General features: G+C 39.6%; 1 protein-coding gene across 3 annotated transcripts in view; it reads left to right on the top strand.

Moving 5' to 3' along the window:
* Positions 1 to 20,157, top strand: part of LAMA3 (laminin subunit alpha 3) — a 109,038-nt gene that overhangs the window by 45,563 nt on the left and 43,318 nt on the right. For all 3 annotated transcript variants that reach the window (XM_064435294.1, XM_064435295.1, XM_064435298.1), the window contains exons 24-39: positions 829 to 929; positions 1,056 to 1,209; positions 2,550 to 2,710; positions 4,614 to 4,722; positions 6,147 to 6,238; positions 8,483 to 8,648; positions 9,081 to 9,207; positions 10,013 to 10,152; positions 10,532 to 10,647; positions 11,165 to 11,376; positions 12,161 to 12,365; positions 12,973 to 13,117; positions 13,910 to 14,050; positions 15,345 to 15,509; positions 18,452 to 18,553; positions 19,514 to 19,597. In XM_064435294.1, coding sequence (XP_064291364.1) covers positions 829 to 929; positions 1,056 to 1,209; positions 2,550 to 2,710; positions 4,614 to 4,722; positions 6,147 to 6,238; positions 8,483 to 8,648; positions 9,081 to 9,207; positions 10,013 to 10,152; positions 10,532 to 10,647; positions 11,165 to 11,376; positions 12,161 to 12,365; positions 12,973 to 13,117; positions 13,910 to 14,050; positions 15,345 to 15,509; positions 18,452 to 18,553; positions 19,514 to 19,597 — 2,220 coding nt within the window. The remainder of the gene's footprint in view (positions 1 to 828; positions 930 to 1,055; positions 1,210 to 2,549; positions 2,711 to 4,613; positions 4,723 to 6,146; positions 6,239 to 8,482; positions 8,649 to 9,080; positions 9,208 to 10,012; positions 10,153 to 10,531; positions 10,648 to 11,164; positions 11,377 to 12,160; positions 12,366 to 12,972; positions 13,118 to 13,909; positions 14,051 to 15,344; positions 15,510 to 18,451; positions 18,554 to 19,513; positions 19,598 to 20,157) is intronic.

The raw sequence follows: 20,157 nt of genomic DNA on the forward strand, positions 1-20,157 counted from the left end.
GTCAGTTTCTGACTGCTTTTATCCTCCTGTCTTTTCTCTGCTTTCATTCACTGAAAAACTGAAATTTTCTAGTAGCGGTTCTAAGAAATTGCTAAAGGAAGAGGAATTGTTTGAGATGATCATTTATGAAAAACCTTAAATATGTATGATCACAAAGACAGCATACTGAAATTCTTACGTATTTTGTACAGGGATTAAAAAGCGGTGTCTCTAGTCATTAAGCCTGGGGCTGTGTTAAATTTATGGAATGCCACATGAAATGTTAGTAAAGAGCTTGCAAATATATTTCTTGCTGAAAGTGACAGTGTTATTGTGCTGGTTTTTTTCACTAATACCTTTGAAAAGGTATATATTGATAATCTTAGTCCATCATGTTCTCACATTAACAGTTGTTATACTTAAGCTCTAATGTATTAATTTAAGTAAGCAAGGCAGAATGAAAACTCACCCAGAGTTGAGATGTGTTTGTGGATTGCACTCATGGATGAAAAACTGCAGGGATCTGGCTGTGTGTTACTAAGTTGCAGGGAAGCTCCCTTCAGTGCACTGCCTTGTACAGCACATCAGGGTAGAGGGGCTTCAGAATTTCCCTGATCACAGGACAGCTGCATTCATGCCAACTTTCTGAGATTACAGGGTTAGGGAATCACATTCTGATGTTATTGGCCCAAGCAGTAACAGAAAAAGGACCACCTACATCTTGCAGATACCCTCTGTACAAATTGTTTATGTGATTGGTTTCATTCATTGTTACATTATGAAAGCCTGGAGATGTTCTTTTTATTGTTGTTTGAATGCTTTAGCATTTGTTGTATTCTTTGTTCTTAGGATTATCTGGTGCTGTTACCTAGTGATTACTACGAGGCATCGCTGTTGCAGATCCGCGTTACGGAGCCTTGCGCGCATCCCGGGCCTGCTTCAGCAGAACAGTCAGTAGATATGATACAGCCTAAACCAGTGCCTTGGATTATTTTGTTATCATCCTGCTGCACTTGAAAACAATAATAATCCTGTGTTTTGTTTGGTGTCTTGTCTTTTTTTTTTTTTTGTATAAGCTGCTTGCTCTATCAGCATTTGCCCCTGGGCAGATTTTCCTGTGTCCTTGGTTTGGAGGCAGTGCATTTCAGACATGGGGGAGAGTCCAGAGGAATACCTGTGCGACAGCCAGCTCCCAGTCAGCCTGTGATGGCCCACATCAGTGGAAGAGAGGTCAGGTTCCTGCCTGCTAATTGCAGTCCCATCTGTGCCCCTCTGACTATAAACCTACCAGACTAAAATGGTTGCAGATTTACAGCTCAGGATTTTCAGATCTTAACACATCCCTAAAACTGACTCGGCACCAAGCTCTGCATTTTACACAAAACTATGTGCAAGTATCAGTGTAGGCAGATTTATAACTGTGACTGGAGTGGACATTCCACTCTGCTAAAAACATTTCATTAAATAAAAATCCTTCTCCTTTAGGCATACTGGGATTGTTCAGAAGAAATGACATAATGATTTGTCAGCAGAAATGGCATACGTACATCACTCTAAATTAATATTTTTTCTTAAATAGCTACACTTAGGTAAAATTTTTGCTTTACTGAAAAACAAGCAGAAGCAATTATGCCACTGTTGTAGGTCCTTTGAAAGCAAAACATGTTTTGTGAAATGAGAAGATCTACTAGAAGTGTGTTTGGCAAAAAGTAAGGTATTTTAGTATGTGATAATAATGTAAAGTGGTTATGGCCTCTATTGCTGTGCTTTGATAGTTCTTTTAAAAATATCAAGTACAGTGAGAACACTCACATGCCACAGGCTCTGGTGCTTCATCACTGATGCATGTGCAAAATTTACTGGTATGAATAATTGCAGTGAAGTCAAGAGGGCTGTTGACAGAATTATTTACATGTTTAAGTGTTTGTAGCCTAAGGAAATACTGAGAAAAATTTGAAAATAATTATGTAGTCAACTGAAGCAAAACCTTTGTAACCACAGCACTTAACTACTTAGAAGTATTTTGCATCAACTTTTGTGTTAACTATTTTGTGTAAGAAACCTAAAAGAAAAACTTGATGCTTCAAAGTGTTATTGTTTGCTGGAGAAGATGCTTTCACTCTTCAGGGAGTAGGGAATCAAAATACAGCATTGCTATAGTAGGAATTTTGTGTTCCTGGAAATATTTTTTCAGTGGAGAAGTAAACTCAGTTTTTGTATGTTGTTAAGGATAGCTTAGAGATGATGGTGACAATTTTTTAGCATCATAACAGTTTTTCCCTTTCTGCTAAAGAGAAATAATAATATAGCAATTTCCCTGGGTTATTTTACAGCTTTTCTAGAGCTGTTATAATGGCAGCTGCTTCTTGAACTTGTTTGACTCTTGTTAGAGGACAAAGTGATATTTATAAGCATTGCTTGCATTCTGATGGATGTCTTCTGTTGAGACTCTGCAGGACTGACTCTGGGCTAATGCTGAGCAGCCAAAAGAGCAGGAAATGGGAGCTTCCTGCAAGAAATGGGAGTGAAAAATTTAACTCCTTTTTTGTTTTTCAATTCTTTTGATCCAGGTCAATTTAGAGATGACCATAAATGTTCCTCAAGTGGGTCGCTATGTTCTGGTTTTTGAATATGCCAATGAGGAGGATCAGATGAACACTGCAGAGGTAACAGTGCATAGCCCTGGACCTGTCACTGAAGGCAGAGTAAGAATATACAGTTGTAAATATAGGTAAGAATTTATGAAACAATCACTAAAAGCATTTGGAATGTAATTATACTTTTTATATATTTGAATCCATTTTACCATGTAGATTGTTCAAATTCTAGGGTGATTTAAAAGCAAGTGCAGGATTGTGGATTTTGTAGAGGTTTTTAATTCTCTTCATGCAGTAAGCTCATTAAATATTGCTACTGCTTCAATGAATTGTTTTCCTATCCAAAGGGTTACTTTTTGATATGTTTTTAATCCTTATGAACTACTAATCTCCAAGTCCAGTGGAAGAGCATTGCTGTTGGCTGCAGATGCCTGCACTGATTTTCTTCAGTTAAAATTGTGTCCAAGGGCTTTGGCTATAAAAAATGCAGCAGCTGCTTTTACAAGAGTATTCTTACCATTTCCAGCAGGGTTTGCTGAGGCAGAAGCATAAAGGTCTCTGAAATTCTGCCTGTAGCCATCCTCTGGCTGTTAGGCTGCAGGCAGGGTCTTCAGCCAAATGCTTCTTTATCCTTGCTGACTGATGAGGTTACTGCAGATGTTTCTGCACAAGAGATTTTGGCTGTCCTGAGTGAGATTGTCTTTAACACTTGAGCATCTCAGCTTATTTTGAGCCCTTGGGAGAGCTACCCAGTGCCCGGGGACTACAGACATGCAGCCTTTACTCCCATGAGCCAACTGTTTGGCAGAATAGAGGCTTAGGGATATTCAGGATGAAATTGTTCAGTAAAAAAAAATAATTTTCATCAGCATGCTTGTCATACAGAGCACAGCCATGTGGAGCAGTGACCTTGTCAGGTTATTGCTGGGGAAAGCTCTTATTTTAGCCTGTTACATAACACCTTGAGCCCCAAACTTCTTGCTATAAATCTTCCATTTTACTGGGGTTTTGTTGGTTTTTTTTCCCCAAACACCCACATTTTATGGGCTGATTTTGAACATACTTGTTTATAGGATACATTAGAAATGTATTCATGGAAACAAAAAGAAAGCCCTTGCTGCTTTAATGTAGCAATGCAGCAAATCCCTTCTGCAGACATTCTGCATGAACTGAGAGGTCACATTGTGAGTGAGGTGCTGTGTCATCTTTCCCAAACAGGAAGGTGCAAGTCTCTTCTGATAAAAAATAAAGCAATGGCATAGTGAGGTACATGTAGATAACTGTAACTAGTAGAATTAGTAATATATTGTGCCAGACATTCTTACAGCTCAGTGAGCTTGAGTATTCTGAATAAAACATGGTAAGAGAATAAAACATCATAGGCTTTGAGCAAATCATGAGTAAGGCACCTATATTTCTCTAGTTTTACATGACCCTAGCCCTAAGCTAGGGACATTTTTTTCTGATCTATGCTTTAAACAAGAGCAAAACTTGCACGTTTTTTGGTTTGTAGAGGAGGCAAACCTTTTTTTTTCACTTGCATTGAGGAGTATCTCAGTGAACAGAATAGCTTCCTAAGTCAGGCCTTGCCCAGTGAGTGTGCAAGAGTTGCTGATTCACATCCTCAGAGGCACATGGCAGTGGTGGAAAGGGACAACTGGTGTGTCCTGACACCCCAAGGAGCACAGCCCAGGCAGGAGAATATTAGTTACACAGTGTGAAAATGTCTGTAGGTGGCACCTATGTGTGGCTGTCTGTCCACATCCTACTTAAGCCAGGAGCTCAAGTGGGTGTCTGAGCTGAGATCTGGAGGCTTCAGCTCTAACCCACCCGGGATAAGCAGTGTTTTATACATGGTGGATCCTGTCTCACTGGCGAGGACAGTGCATGTTCCGCAGTGGCCACGGGCAGCTTAGTTATGGTCCAGCAGGAGGGCCAGGTGCTGTGGCTAGCCAACAGCCAGGCAGTGAAGCTAGGTGACAGCCTAAACAATGTGGCAATGCCAGCAGGCTCATCCTTAATCCTGCTTTGTCTCAGTTTCCTCTGTCGCAGCGTTGTAGTTGATGACAGGAATCGTGTCGCAGCCTATGACCTTCTAGCAGACACAAAGATACGTCTCAAGGCATCAGCAAGTAATTTTCTTCTGGTAAGTTGACATTTCCTTTTCCCTTTGTAATACTTGTTTCTTGTTGGGGTAAACAAAGATATTTGTTTCCCCATGTTCACATTCTATAAGGTAACGTGAAATTATGTATGTTAGATGCTTGACTAAATATACTTTATATACACCTCAGAATGCTGAGGCACACTTGTCAGTTTCAAAGACAAACAGAAGTTTGCCTTTATTGGCAAGGTTTTTTCCAGCTTTCTGGTGCTTTATTTCAGTTCCCCTTTCTCTTCTATGAGTAAATTTCAGAGGAAACATGTTCTGGTAGCTTTTATACATAATCTTTTATTGTCTTTTTTTATCTTTCATTTTTTCTAAATCCTCAAAACCCATGTAGGAGTTTCCTGTATCTCTTACAAAGTTCAGGTAATAAATGCATTCATTAATCATATAGCTTTTAGGTATTTTAAATAAAAAGCCTTCACTGACCTCTTTTGGCCACATCAGGAATATACTTTTCTGGAGACTGAATTTTATCTGCTTTCTATTTTACAAGCACAAGAGTTTTTAAAATCTTGAGCTTCAACCCAACTAGTAACAACTATTAGGACTAACAGCTGATACATGCTTTCTTCACTTCATGAGTCAGTGTAAACTAATACCTTTTACATTTTCTGTTAGCTTCCTGCAGCAGCTGCTGTGCTAACAAGATCCAACCTTCACAATCTTAAATTGTAAAGTCTGCACTTAGCAAAAGATGGGAAAGGGGAAAAGAAATGCTTCTGGTATGTAGACACTGATCATGAAGTCAGTGGCAGCAGTTTTGGGGTTAAAGACACTTGTATGTTCCCTTCATGCAGAGTAGAGGCAAATGGGAGCCACCTCCAGTGCTTTCCCTTATGTCCTTGCCACCATGGGTACAGCAGGACTACCACAGATTCATTTGTCCATGTCTACTTTTAGTTAAAATTAAAAAATCCCATATGAGAGCTTGCTTCTTTTGAAATGAGTTCTGGATCTTGGGAGAGAAGCCCTGGTGTCACTGAAACTCACTCCCATGGACTTTGCACGAGCAAGTGTTTGTGCCTTTATTTGAGAAAGTCTGGGAGTTCCCCCAGGGTCCAAAAGTCTCTAAGGGCTTTTCCCTCCTACCTCTCTACATTCTTTGCCTTGCTTCTCAGACTTTGAGCTGGTCTTCTGTCTTTTCCTTTACCACATATATATACTTAACTTTTACTTATTTCCCTCCTGAACAGCCAATATTCCCTTGACAGAAAAATGCTATTTAACCCTGAGGCACTGAGGTGCAGGGAGGTAAAGGGATCCAAAATCTTGTGGGAGGTCCATGACAGAACATGGCTTTGGGCTCATATCTCCCTGTGCTAAAATTAGGCTTCATCCTTCCTGTTCAGGCCTGGCCTTGTTATTTATTATATTAATTGTGCCATGTGCTTGTTTTTCAGCACAAGGTCTGCATTATATCAGCTGAGGAATTTTCTCCAGAGTACGTGGATCCTAAAGTACAATGCATAGCTGCTTACAGGAGTGATGGAAGGTAACTTGCTTGGTTTTATCCTTCTTATTATCTGGGGACATTCTTGAAAGGTAGAGTAAATGGTGTTTTGATTTTTTTGAGTGAAGCTTTACTCAGTGACTCACAGGTGCACAGGTGATTTGTAGGCCACTTCTGTAAAGTAGTCTTTGTAAAGAATCTGAAATGTTAGTGTTAATCTGGACTGTACTTGCACAGAATTTTGTTAACAGCCTTTTCCTGGCCCATCTGAACTTCCTAGTGCTGATGTGTGAGAAAACCTGCATCTTTCACACACCATCCAGTATGACAGGTGTCCAAGCTGGAAAATCAGTCCTACCTTAGTGGCCTGAAATGCTTACTGTTCCATTGGAGTTTTCTTCTTCATGTTACTGCTTCAGCTGTCCCAAAATGGCTTTAGTTTGTTACTAGGTGTGGGATGTGACTGCCCTTTGAGGCACAACTTGGCAGCCTCAAATTACTCAACGTGTAAACCCCTGCTTCCCAAACAAGCCATTCCCTGTTCCCTGGCATTGTGAGGCCTTAGGGTACGTGTGCCCTCATCATTCACCTCACACAGTAACGCCAGCTGATCCTTCTTCTCCATCATACTTTATAGGACCAGTAATTAGGGGACTCTTACTGCTTGGTTGATCCAGGCTGGTAGCTCTTGTCTTGCTGTGACGATCTGAACCTGAACCTTGCCTTCCCCAGTGGTCAGGGTTCTGCAGAGCATCTCTTCTGTCCTGTTGAAGCTTTCCCCTCCCCATCTTTTGTTCTTTGGGACAGAGAGGAACTGTCACTGCAGCTTCCAAATTAGGGACCTCCACATTTCAGTGCCTGCTGCATTCCCCAGGATGTGCCTCGTGATGCCTACTCCTAAAGCTTTCTTCCTACTGATCTAGCAGTGGGAAGGTTCTCAAAATAAAAGTAAATGTCATTTGCAGGACTTAACAGGCAAAAAGAGTTGGTGATTTGCTCTAATAGTTTTCCAAATAGTAGCTTCTAATATAATGCTTGAATTAAAACAGAAAGCAGAAAAACCTGGATAGTAAATTGGATAAAAACATGTGACTGTGCTTGGTTTCCAAGCATGCATAGCATTGAATCACAGCTTTAATTCTCCTGCTCAGTGTTACCACTGAGAGCAGCTTTCTAAGACTGAAAATACTTGTCCTTGCACCAAATTTACTTTGCAAATACAGGCATTTATATTTTGAGTAAAAAAGGGAAAGAGGATGGGTGAAAAATATGATTAAAAATAAAACCTATGTAGAAACATAAATATTTTATTTGGTTTTGCGTTGGGTATTTTTTTTAAACTCTTGTTACATTTGCATTGTTTGCTGTAGGCTTTTGTTTTGCTTTTATTGTTATCTGGTAGCATTTTTGCTTTCCTGAAAGTGTTTAAGTTCATCAAGTTGAAAGATGCAGAGGTTTGGCTCAGTTTGACAGTATTGTAAGTGGATGCTGCATGATTTCTCACACAGGCCTGGCAAATACATCTCAGTTCTGGCCCTGAAACATACTTGCTATTCCAGTTCTGGGCCTGTCTTGAGCAAAGATTAATCATTGTCTGTTGAGTACTTACTAGAAGTGAACAAATACAACCAGGAAACCCCCAAAAATATTTTATCCTGCAGTCTTGGAAAATTCTTCTCAATCCCAGAATTAAATATGCCAAAGAAGAAATAGTTAAACACAGCAGTGAATGAATAAGGGTGCTTTCAAGGAGTACTGTTATTTATTTTGGCTCTAGTTCTACAAATATTTGAGTATATACTTAACTTCTAAATACTTAAGTAGTCCCATTGACTTCAGTGGGAAAACTTGCATGTTTAAAGGATACACCTACGTAAATATTTGTAGAACTGAGAATTCAATATTAGTACAGATTCTGGTGAATGTAACTAACTGGATTAACTAAAATGTATTTAATTTTTAGTGCTTCTGATTCCCTTAAGTTTCCTCTTCCTTAGCAAATTCTTTCCATTGAAATTTAGTTATGGAGATTTTGTGTGAATAAAATCCATTAATATGTTAAAAGTGTACACACTTTCCCCTTCTTGTGGAAGTTAAATCCACACCTCTTGTTTTCATTTACTTTCTGATCATTCACAAAGAATCCCAATAGGTACAGGAGTTATTATTGCATTATCAATTACAATACAGTCTAGTACAATGACTTTTTTTAAGTAAGCAGCCTTTCCTGTTATGATTAAAACTTTCTCCTGGCCCCAAGGACAATTACTGTGGTTCTGTTTTTAGTGCAGCATGCATTCCCTCAGTTTTTGAGACTCCACCAGAAGCTTTGGTTCTGGATGCATTCAAAGATGGGACAATTTCTGAAGTACAGGAGAATATACTCCATGATCCATTGAGTGCCACTTTACCTGCTGGTTCAGTTCATGGAGTCACCTTGACACCATTACAGGTACCTCATGTTTTGAAAACTTTGTTTTGCAAGTCACAAGGTATGTTCTTAGTGAAGTTAAATAGATGCAATTCTGTAAGATAATCAAAACTGGATGATGTGATATGATGAAAATGTTTCAAACTGAGTAAGCCACAGAGACAATATTAGGAATGGGGGGAGGGGGAAAGCCCCAAACACCAGCTTCTTCCTGAACTATACAACAGTCTCATAGACTGCTGAAGAATGTTAAATGTGCTTGGCAGGCAAACGGAGCCTGCAGTTGTAATGCATTTTCCTTGAAGAAATTGAACTTGCTGAGATGCTAAGTCCCCTCTCTTCCACTGCAGGTAGGGGGCACTGAGCACAGCTGATAAGCCCAAGAATGTTTCACAAAACAAATGTCTTTTGTGATTCTGTGATTTAATACCAGAGCTGTTCTTGTTTCTCCAGAACCAGATCACCTTGAGTGGCAGAGTGCCCCACTTGGGCAGATATGTATTTGTGGTACATTTTTATCAGCCGGCACACCCAGTGTTCTCTGTGCAAGTCCATGTGAATGCAGGACATGTGTGGTCAGGTAAGCATCTGAATTTGGCCTAACCCCTTTCCTTTCTTAGCATTTTGGGATGTGGAGCTGTCTCCTGCATGGAAACCAGGTGCCCAAAGTTTCAAACACTTTCCTTCCAATTTTCCCTTTTTCCTGGGCTCAGCTTCACTCCCAAATTTCTCCAGCTCCTCCCACTGAGTGGCACATGGGTACAGAGAATGTGGGCTGTACTCAGTTCATCGCAGGTTGCCTCTGTTCCTTCCTCCTCAGTGAGGGACTGCTCACACTCTTCCCATGCTTTGGTGTGGGATCCCTCACATGGGAGACAATCCTCCACCCTCTTCTCCAACATGAGTCATTCTCCTGGGCTGACAATTCTTCACGAACTTCTCCAGTGTGGGTGCCTTCCATGGGGTCACAAGGCATGCTAGGAGACTGCTGCAGTGTGGAACTCCCAGAAATTCACAGACCCTGTTTGTGCATCCACCTGCTCTTGATGGGGTCTCCTCCATGGGCTGCAGGTGGATCTCTGGTCCAGCACCTGGAGTTCACTGGCCTTGGTGACTGCAGAGTTGTTTCTCTTGCATGTTCACTCTTCTCTCTGGCTGCACCTGCTGTTGAGCTGGGGTTTTTCCTGTTTCTTAAATATGTTATTCCAGAGGCGCTGTCATAGTCAGATGCAGCCTTGGCCAGTGTTGGGTCTGTCTTGGAGCCGACTGGGATTGGCTCTGTGGGACATGGAAGAATCTTCTTACAGATTTTCATAGAACCCACCCCAGTAGCCTGCTTGCAACCAAAACCTTCTCACATAAACCCAATATATTTTTTCTTTCAGGTACTTTCAATGCTTCATTCTGCCCTCATACTTCTGGCTGTCGGGTTCAGGTGGTTGCAGCAAACCAAATTGAACTTGATATTTCTGAAGCCATGGTCTCCGTTACAGTGATGATACCCAATGGGAAAACACTGGTTCTGGTATGTGTATCATGTAAATGTACTTGAAAATGTTATTCTCAGTTTCACCATTTATTTAGAGATAGATGCAAAGATAAAAGCCAAAAAGAATAAATTTCTTAATGTTGTGTTTCAGATTTTTGAGTGCACTTTTGCACTGCCTTTGGTTTTATTTTAAATTTTTAAGATACTCTGCACTGTTTTTGTTGTACACTGCTAGTAGCATCACAACTTTGAGGGCAGTATGCAAAGCTTATTTTCTTATTGTTGGTTAAAATCTTAAAGGTTTTGAAAAAATCCAGAATGTTAAATGAAGCAACATTTAAATATGTAAATGCCTTAGCTTATATCTTTTTGTTTTTCTCTGAAATGTACAATTTAGCTTTCTTATTGTTTTAAGGAAAATATCTTAGTTGTTCCAGCAGACACCTACAGTTACACAATTCTTGACAAAAAGACAGTGGACAAGTCATTTGATTTTATCAGCCAATGTGGAGGAAACAGTTTTTATATTGAGTAAGCATCACTTTCTAAAAAACTGAACATTGACAACAAACTGGGAATAATATTACTTTTACTCTGTGTTAAAGAGCTGTCTTAAATCCCTATAATTGTGCTACATTAAAATGCTTTTCATGGCTTATGCTAGCCCATTGAATTTCCATGAGTCATTTTTCCATGACTTTCTATTGCAAATGCAATATAAAGGTAGAGCTTTATTGCTCACAGTACAAAAGGGAAAATCTATGTCAGCTTCCTGTCTTTGGTATTTCCATCTTTGGTATTTGGTATTCTGCTTGGCATGTCTGAACTGATACAACTAATACACACTTGCTATGATAAAACCTCTTGCCTGCATGTTCAAAGATATTCACCCCCATTTAATTAAAGTATATCCTTGCATGTGTGCTGATGCCATCCTTATGTCAAACTGTTTGAAAGACAGAACCCTAATTTTCTGAACCACTGCAAAGCGCTCTCATACCAATCCTGAGTGCCAGCACTTACATGATTTATATTTCAATTTAAATAGCCCGGAGCGATCATCGGCCTTCTGTAAGGACTCTGTGAGGTCGCTGGTGGCTTTCTACAACAACGGGGCCCTGCCGTGTGAATGCCACAGCGCAGGTGCCACTAGCCCCAGGTGCAGCCCCCTGGGAGGGCAGTGTGCTTGCAGACCCAACGTCATCGGCCGCCAGTGCAGCCGGTGCCAAACCGGCTACTACGGATTCCCGTTTTGCAAGTGTAAGTATGTGTTTGCACTCCTGACCTGGCCACCTGCTTACTCCTCTGAATTTACTGCAGATGTACCACAGCCTGGCTTTTCTTTGTAGAGCCTGATCCTGTGAGAGGCTGGTCAGGCTGTTTTAGCTTCACCATAGCGTAGCTTCCAGTCTAAGGCAGAGGAAATCCCATTCCCCTAAAGCACACCTAGCTCATGGTGAAGTGAGCCTTTGCGTGTGTTGTCTGATCAGTGTAGTAGGCTTACAGCTGACCTGGTTAAAATCCATATTGCCACTATTTCAGTGAAATGGATTTTTTTCTGCGCTGACTGCTGATTCATTTCCAAGCTGTTAATGTTTAATCCCATTTTACACTATCAAGCTTTTCCATAGATAATCAGAGACACAGCATTCCAAATTCCTCATACTCTGATGTTAATAATAGCAACAGATCTATAGATTACACTAACAGTCCTCAGCTGCTTTCATAGATACTATACTTGATGTTTATAAACCTTTCTTTATAAAAGTGGGGCCCTTGAGACCAAAACTAATCCTTGGCAGTTTTGGCAAGTGATAGACAATGTCTGTGGTGAAGTGAAGCAACCAATCTGTGGAAAAGAGCCAAGCACTAAACCTGCTCTTTGAAACAGTCACATAGTTGGTTTCTATGACCCTGAACTTTAAACTAGTGACAGAAAAGTCATGTTTTCTATACATAACAGTTGTGTGTATTTGTTGCATATTCAGTTGGAGTTGATTGTTATGAGATGTGATTGATTTGTAGAACAATTTCTTTGATCTAGTGTGCAACTGTGGGCAGCGTCTTTGTGATGATGTGACTGGTAAATGTATTTGCCCTCCACGAACTGTGAAGCCAAAATGTGAAGTGTGTGAGAAATATTACTTCAGCTATCATCCCCTTGTTGGCTGCAAGAGCTGCAACTGCTCAGAAAAAGGAATTGTTGATGTGGCAAGCCCGGAATGTGACAAAACCAGTGGACAATGCAAGTAAGTTTGGGTTATGTGTGTTAAAAACAGTGTATGAATGGTTTGCTTTTCAGGTGTTTGGAGAGGTTATGGAAAATTTAAGTTATTCACTCTTCAGTGTGACCAAAATGGCTTTTATCCACTGTGAACAGTTGTAAACTAACCCAAACTTTGATTGTGGTCCCTGTAATTATTCATATGTTTGCAATTCCCCATTTTTCTGTTACCAGGTGCATGCCCCGAGTAATGCCCAGGCACATTTTCCAGCTATGAATCTTCTTCCAGCTCTGCTTACCTATATTCAGCATCTATGTTTTACTCTTTGGTGTACAGAGTGAATAGTTCTGCACTGTGAGCCCTGATTCGCTGCAGAAGTCTAATTCTATTGTGAGCATTTTTGTCCTTCAAAGTCAAATCCATTTCTACTTAGTTCTGTGGCCATTTAAAACATCACACTATTGAAAATTTGAGAACAATTCTAACCTGCTGCTTTTTCTCTGTGGAAGTCAAAGTCGTGTAATAGCCATGCAATCTCTTTGGATATCCACCTACCTGTTGTTTTATTTTCCCTTCCCTGCTCCATTCCTATCTCCCTTATTGACTCTCTCCTCTGTGTTTGTTGATAAAGGTGCAAACCAGGAATAAAAGGACGTCAATGTGATCAGTGTGCTCCTGGAACTTATGGTTTCCCTAACTGTGTGCCATGCAGCTGTAACAGAGATGGAACAGAGCCAGATGTTTGTGATCCCCAGACAGGAATTTGTCTTTGCAAGGTGAGATAAATCAAATTACTTCTGCACTCATAAGCATCATTTGCATGCCAGTGACGATTTCATATATAATGGGGTGAATAAAGTGAGTTTATCATTAAACTTTCAGTAAAAATTAAATGAAGCTGTATTAAGCCATCACACTTTGCAGTATGTGCACAGATTATCATGGTAACATTAAATACCATTTTATAATGGCTTCAATATCTGTCAGTTGTATAGGTGGTCTTAGTTTTTGCAGGATGTTAGAGAGCTGCAGAGTAGATGCCCATTGAATCACTGGAGCAGCCTGTACTCTGCACAGATCCACTTTATCCATCTGCATCTTGCCTTTTGGATGTTAACCAAGTCCCATGCTTTTTTTAGCCATATTATGTCAGTTGACATTTTACCACATCATTATAGCTGGGAAATCTTCTTTTGTTCTGATCTGCATAATTAAATGTGATAAATGTGAACTTTCACAAGTGACCTTTTATATTGTGGGTTTGCAAAAGCCAGCAGGAGGGTTTTGGCAAGGAAGTTACCAGCTGTCTCTGACTAATGTTTATTACTCAGTGGTTCACATTTCAGATTATAAATTGGAAAGAAAGCTTATGAGATAGCCTCCAAGACAGTTTTATTTGCACTTGTAATATAGCCTATCCAGACAACCACGTATTTTCATTCATTTGTTTCTATACATTTAAGTATGTATTCTTTCAGAAGATTTGTTTCCTATGCAGGAAATTTTGAGGACCTCAGCAAAGCAAAAAAAAAAAAGCACTGAAATTTCTTTGAACTATGCCTTAACAGGAGAATGTTGAAGGTGCAGCATGTGACACTTGCAGACCAGGATCCTTTTATCTGAACCCTTCTAACCCCAGAGGATGCACACCTTGCTTTTGTTTTGGGGCAACCAGCAGCTGTCGCAGCACGGATCGTCGTAGAACCAAGGTGTACCAAAGATCTTTTTTCTTTTCTATCACGAGCTTACACTTGTTCCTAAGGAAATTCCAGATTTTTTCCAAAATTCTCCGAACAATTCACCAAGTGAGGATTTAGTGCAGCCTTCTTAAGATTAGGAGTAGTCTGAAAGTGCTGTTCAGCAGAAATGGTCCTTTTCACCTGTTTGTTTACAAGTCAGTAGTTGGACTGAAGTTGAGCTGGCCTTTATCTTGCTTGCTTTGTCTTTGAACTGTCACCATTGAAGTCAATGATCTCCTTCAGGATCTTTAATAAGCACACATCATTTTACATGGCTACATTATAGATGCATTTTTAAGGATTGTGTGACAGAATCTACAGAGATTGTGAAAATTGTGTTTCTTCCCTCCCTGAAAGACATGACATCAAGTGTGATAAACAAAGATTTTAGTAGCATAAATGAACAGTAAAATGGCTGAAGACTGGAAAAAAAGGCAACAGCTGCTTGAAAAAAGGCAAGAGAAAAAAAGAGTCGAGAGCTAGAATGGTGGATGAGGAGTTTAATTAAGGTTTGGACATAGACTAGATGCAATCCAGATTGTACCCTTTACTGTTTAAAAGCAAAAGGTGAAAATGTGGCCTAAGTGAAATCAGTAAAAAATTTCCTCTAGTCATTACTTGTCCTCACCAAAAACTGTTTATGAAAGCATGTCTATGTTTTTGGTTTTTTGCTCTGGCTAGTCAAGGGCAATCCACCAGAACCCAAAACTGTTCTGGTATGTCATACATATTATGCTGTCTTTCCTCCAGCATAATGATAAAAAAACCATGAAACAACAGCCATAAACGTAAAATGTGCATTAAAGAGGCAGAATATTAGGCTACATGGCCTACCTCTCTAAAATGTCGTGCTATGTCCCATCCCTCACAGTTAACCTGTTCCAAACTCTGTCTTTGAGAGACAAAGATTCGATTTTTTAATGAACTTTAAAAAGCATCTCCAAATTATATTCTTGGGTTTGTGTGCACAATTCCTAGTCACTCCCAGAAGGCTGTGTCTTTCTGTGGCTGAAGACAAAATTTAGTTTTCAGGTGACAAACCAAATGCCTGCATCCCAAATAGCTTTGGCACATCTTCACATTTTCATTCTCTTTTGAGGTTCATGGAATATCCATTGTTTAAACACTTTAGGCTGTCTCTGAAGGGGTTGGATCTCATGCTGAGGAAATTACAGAGGCTAAACAATTTCTTCTCATTACTTGGTGCTGGTAAAGTTTTAATAAAGGATGAGGCAAACTTTTGTTTTCTTTTGTTTTTCATTAGTTTGTGGCTATGAGGAACTGGCGCCTGGAGGCAGTAGATGAAAATATGAACATTCCAGTCACTTTCAATCCAGTCAGTAACAGTGTGGTGGCTGATATTCAAGAATTGCCAGCTTCTGTGCATAATTTGTACTGGAAAGCACCACCATCCTACCTGGGAGAGAAGGTAAATGCCACCTAACTCTTCTGGTTTAGTAACATGTAATCATTTTTTTACCAGCATCTTTGATAAAGAGTCTCATTGTTTTCCTTAGATAAGTTTCTCTCTTCACTTGTCTCTCACCTGTTATGCCAGGAATCACAACATTTTATTCCTGAGTATGGTTTTGAAATTAACTGGTAACACAATTAATGACATTGCTTGGTGCCAGACAGGTCTTAATGTGAACAGCATGATCAAGAGCTCAATGGCTCCAATGGCTCAAGCAGCTGGCACCTTCAGCTGCTTTTCTGAAGCCCAAAACGGGTAGAACTTGCCAGTGTGGCTGCTCTGAAACCCAGAACACATAGGGCTTGTCAATTCTTTAGATTCTCTAGAGTATGTCCTGGGCAGATTTCCAAAAGAATAAAAGCTGATTATGTGCTCAGTGGCACACAAAAGCCCCCAGCCTTTTGCTTTGGATATATTGCTTGGGAAGAGCATCAACTGGTTTTCTTTGTGTTCTTGGGGCTGCTTGCTGCTCTGTTGACCCATGCATGGGAGCAGCCTTCTGCTCATGGTTAGTGCCCTCAGCCTCTCAGCCTGAGGGTCACACTGACCAGGGGACCCTGGATGTCACTTTGCTAATGGTGACATCCAGGCCCAGAGCCCCCCCTTTGGAGCTCTGGCAGTGCCAATAGTTACCAGCCCGTTGCAGGACATACAGGCTTTATTACTCAGTGGTTCACATTTCAGATTATAAACTGGAAAGAAAGCAATCCTACTGACACACGAGAGAAAAGAAATGGTGTAGACACCAAGACATGAAAGATTGTTCAATTTTTGAAGTTTCTCCTAGTCCTCATTTTCAAGACTAGAGCATTATTTTTCCTCCTGCTCTCCTGTGTCCAAGATGTGTGTATGTATATATCTCAGGGAAACAGCATGGTTAGTTAGGGTACTTTTTGTTGATGTTATAAAGGTTCTTGTTTCAGTGCCCACAAATTATTTTTGAAAGTAATTTCATGTTAAAGCATATGTTATCACCTACAGTGTTAAACCAAAAGTACTTTTGTTGTTCCATAACAAGGTATAAACAGGCAATAACCCTTTTTAAACACAGCCATTAAGATCAGTGCTGACTTATGTTGCATGTCACAGTACCTGCCTAGGTCCTAGGCCTGCCAATACATGCTGTTATTTACAATGACAGCACTGCAAGTAAAATAGTTCTAATTTGGGTTCTGGTTTTGCTGTACGCTGTGTATGAGTGTATGTTTTAGCACAGGCAATACTGCAGTTATGAAAGTCCTCCAAAATGCTATCTAGTGGTGAGTTTGCAAGTTCATAAATTTACCAGTTATTCATGTTATCGTGTTTCAAAAATGTCAGGGCTTGGTGTGCTTCCAGTGATAGCATCTCTTTTGGAAAAAATGTGAACAAGATCACTTGAGCTATTTTTCTTTATGACGAGGGTATAAATACTGTTTTTCATTATCTGAAACCTTTAAACTGGTTCCATTGGAACATTTATATTTAGCAGAGTATATTTTCTTTCCTCTCTCTCTGTCTTTTGTTTATGAAGTTAAAAGGGAATCAAATATAAGATGTGTAGCAGTGCAGAAACTAAGAGTAATTGAGAAATTTGGATCATGTTGTCCCCATTTTCTTTCATGTGTTAACATTCTGTTAGAAACCACTTTTGACATTAGAAAATAAATACTGTACTACAGAATACAGAAGTTAGTTTGTAACATCAATATTGTCCTATAAAAAAACAATTGAAAAAGTAATTTAACAGCCTCTTAAATGGTGCAGTTCTGAAACATGTTAAATAGGAAATAAACTCAAATTAGAATTTTCTTATTTTTTTAAAGAATTCATTTGTAGAGGATGATTTTATTGTGTTGGCAGACCAAAGCCAATGTTCCAAATGATGCTTTTGAAAATGCAGTTGGGTAAGGAGAATAGCATTAATTATGGACCTGTGATCCACAGAACAAATTTAGTATTGAGATGTCAGTGTTTTGTTTAATCAGACATATATAGAGGGGTAAATTAAAGGCTAGTGCTTCCCTCTAGAAGAGCAGAACCTCTTCCATGACATAATCAAGGACAAGATATAAGGGCAAATGAGAGGTGCAAACCAAAGTAGGACTACCATGGTAATATGCCTGATTTCATCTGGTGCCCACAAACCTTCCTTTGAGGCTCATCTTGGAACAAAAGCTGTCTAGGCTGTGCCTGGAGCTTCCTTTGCTCCCAGGGTGTTTTGCACTGACTCCCTCACCCAGCACCCAAGGGTGTGCTGTGTTTGTTGGGTGATTCACCCACACTTCTCTGTCTGTTCTGGGCAGCAGCCCTGTGTTGAGTTGGGTTTGAGGCCACCTCTTGTCACCTGTAGCTGGTTTCAGTCAGCCTACAGGCACAGTCTGCTTACAACAGAGCTGATTCCAGCAGAAATCCTGTCCTGAAGGTAGAGCGAAGGAATCCTGATTGGATTCATGTTTGCAGTAAGTTTAGAAAATGCTGGCTTTAAGCATGCTTGGCATGGTCTGCCTTCTTTTCATCCATGGCTATTCAAGAGGCTCACCACCACTTTCATTGTCAATCTGATGTCTGTTCTTGATGCACCAAATCTGCTCTGTACAGTCAGGGGAAGAACAATATTCACATAACCATGGGATTTCTTTATGACAGGTGGTGTGAACCCCTGTATGAAAAAAACCCAAACATGATGCAGGTGACCTTTCAGAAAACAGTATCTGCTCATATGTCAGATACACACAGTAAACAAAATAGAAAGTAACTTCTTCCAATAAGCAATATTTTCATATTTTTTCTAAAGAACAAAGAGTAAATGTGTTATTTATAGTGCTGGAAGATGAGATAAACTGGAATAAAAATTTACATTAATAATCAAGCAATAGTGCAGTAAAGTATATCTGGTCTTGTGCATTTTGTTACAGCTTTCTTCATATGGTGGCTTCCTAAGTTACCAAGTGAAATCTTTTGGCTTGCCTAGCGAGGGCATGGTTCTTCTGGATAAGAAACCTGATATACGACTAACAGTAAGCTTTGAAATACTATTTTTTTCTTATGAGCAATACAAATACCATGATTTTATCGTACTTAACTATGGCAAATTTGGCTCTTATAGTGTATTTAACTATTAAAACATTAACTTAATTATTAAAACCATTAACTATTTCTATAAAAGTGATTTTATTGCATTTTGCTCAAAGCCATCAACACATCTGTCTCTGTTGCCAAAGTAACATTTTATTAAGCAGAACTGATTTGCAGAGCAAGTCAAAAGATAAACCAGGATTTTCTCTCTAGAATATGCCTGTGGAAAAAAAAAAGCAATGCATTGCACGCTTGTCAACAAGTATGGCCTCATCTCTGCAAAAGATGCTCTGGATTTCATGAGTAATTAATCTCATTTTCTGAAAGATTTTTTTCAGCATAAAACTAAGCATAATTATAAGACTTCAAGGGACTAAAACAAAAATGCAATTTAGATTGACAGTTTTTTAATTTAACCACTTCAGAGCCAAATTTGAAATCTTTAACTGGTTGTTGAGATTCTCAAGGGGGTGTTTTGTTTTTTCACACCATCAGAAATACCAATTGAATGCTCTAGGATTCTTATTGGGAAATGTACATCGTAAACTGCTACCATAATACCCATAGTTGCTGGTGCATCAGGATGCAAAGAAGTGTGTTTCAAAATGCAAAACCATTTTTATTCTAAGGCAATAACTAGTTCGTCTGAAAGTTGATCAGCATTAATTTGATTCTCTTGATGTTTTACTCGAAAACAAGGCTGTTAGTAGGCAAGAGCAGTGAAAACCTTGCTGGCACCAGAGCACAGTGCTCACTTAAACCACTTTCCTGAGAAAAAGACACGGTTTTCCTGGTGTTACTCAAACGTCAGGATTAATGTGCTTCACCAAATTTTACTGCATCTGAACACTTTCCCATAACAAGTAGTGAAACAGCAATGTTATATCCTCATTCTCACATAGGGCCAACAAATGGAAGTTGTTTATATGGATCCTAACAACCCACTGCCTGATCGTCAGTATTATGGCCGAGTGCAGCTTGTAGAGGTAAGAACTGAAAAAGGAATAGCCTTCTCTTTTCCTTCCAGAGTCACATAAAAATACACACATATATGCAGAATATGTGCAGAATTACCAAATACCTGGTAATGGTGAGGAATATAAACTCAAATCCTGTAGACCTTAAATATAGAGAATATTTTTTATCTCTCTTTACTGCCACATTGAACCTGGATTCTGGTTCATCACACCTAGTTTTAGCACCTGGGTTGGGCATCTGGTACAATGTAGCCCTTAGGATTCCCTCCAGGGCAATGCTGAATCAGTCCTCAATAGAAGGTGATTCATTGCAGCCACAGACTGTACTTAATAGGGATGGAATGAATTGTTATCTGTTTTCCTTGGTGCCTAGGTACTAGTTTAGAATGGGCTGTCCAACATTCAGGTAGGTGAATTCACCGGGGATTATTCCTACCTTAAACCTGTGCTCAGAAGGTTGAACTGGATAATTTATTTCATATGCAGGCAAAGAAGATGTTTCTTCAAGCCAAATTCCATTTTCAACAATGCTGTGTTTATTAGCAGAAAAGAAAGGATTCAGTTTCTAG

The sequence above is a fragment of the Passer domesticus genome, chromosome 1, assembly GCF_036417665.1.
Source record: "Passer domesticus isolate bPasDom1 chromosome 1, bPasDom1.hap1, whole genome shotgun sequence".
Classification (NCBI taxonomy): Eukaryota; Metazoa; Chordata; class Aves; order Passeriformes; family Passeridae; genus Passer; species Passer domesticus.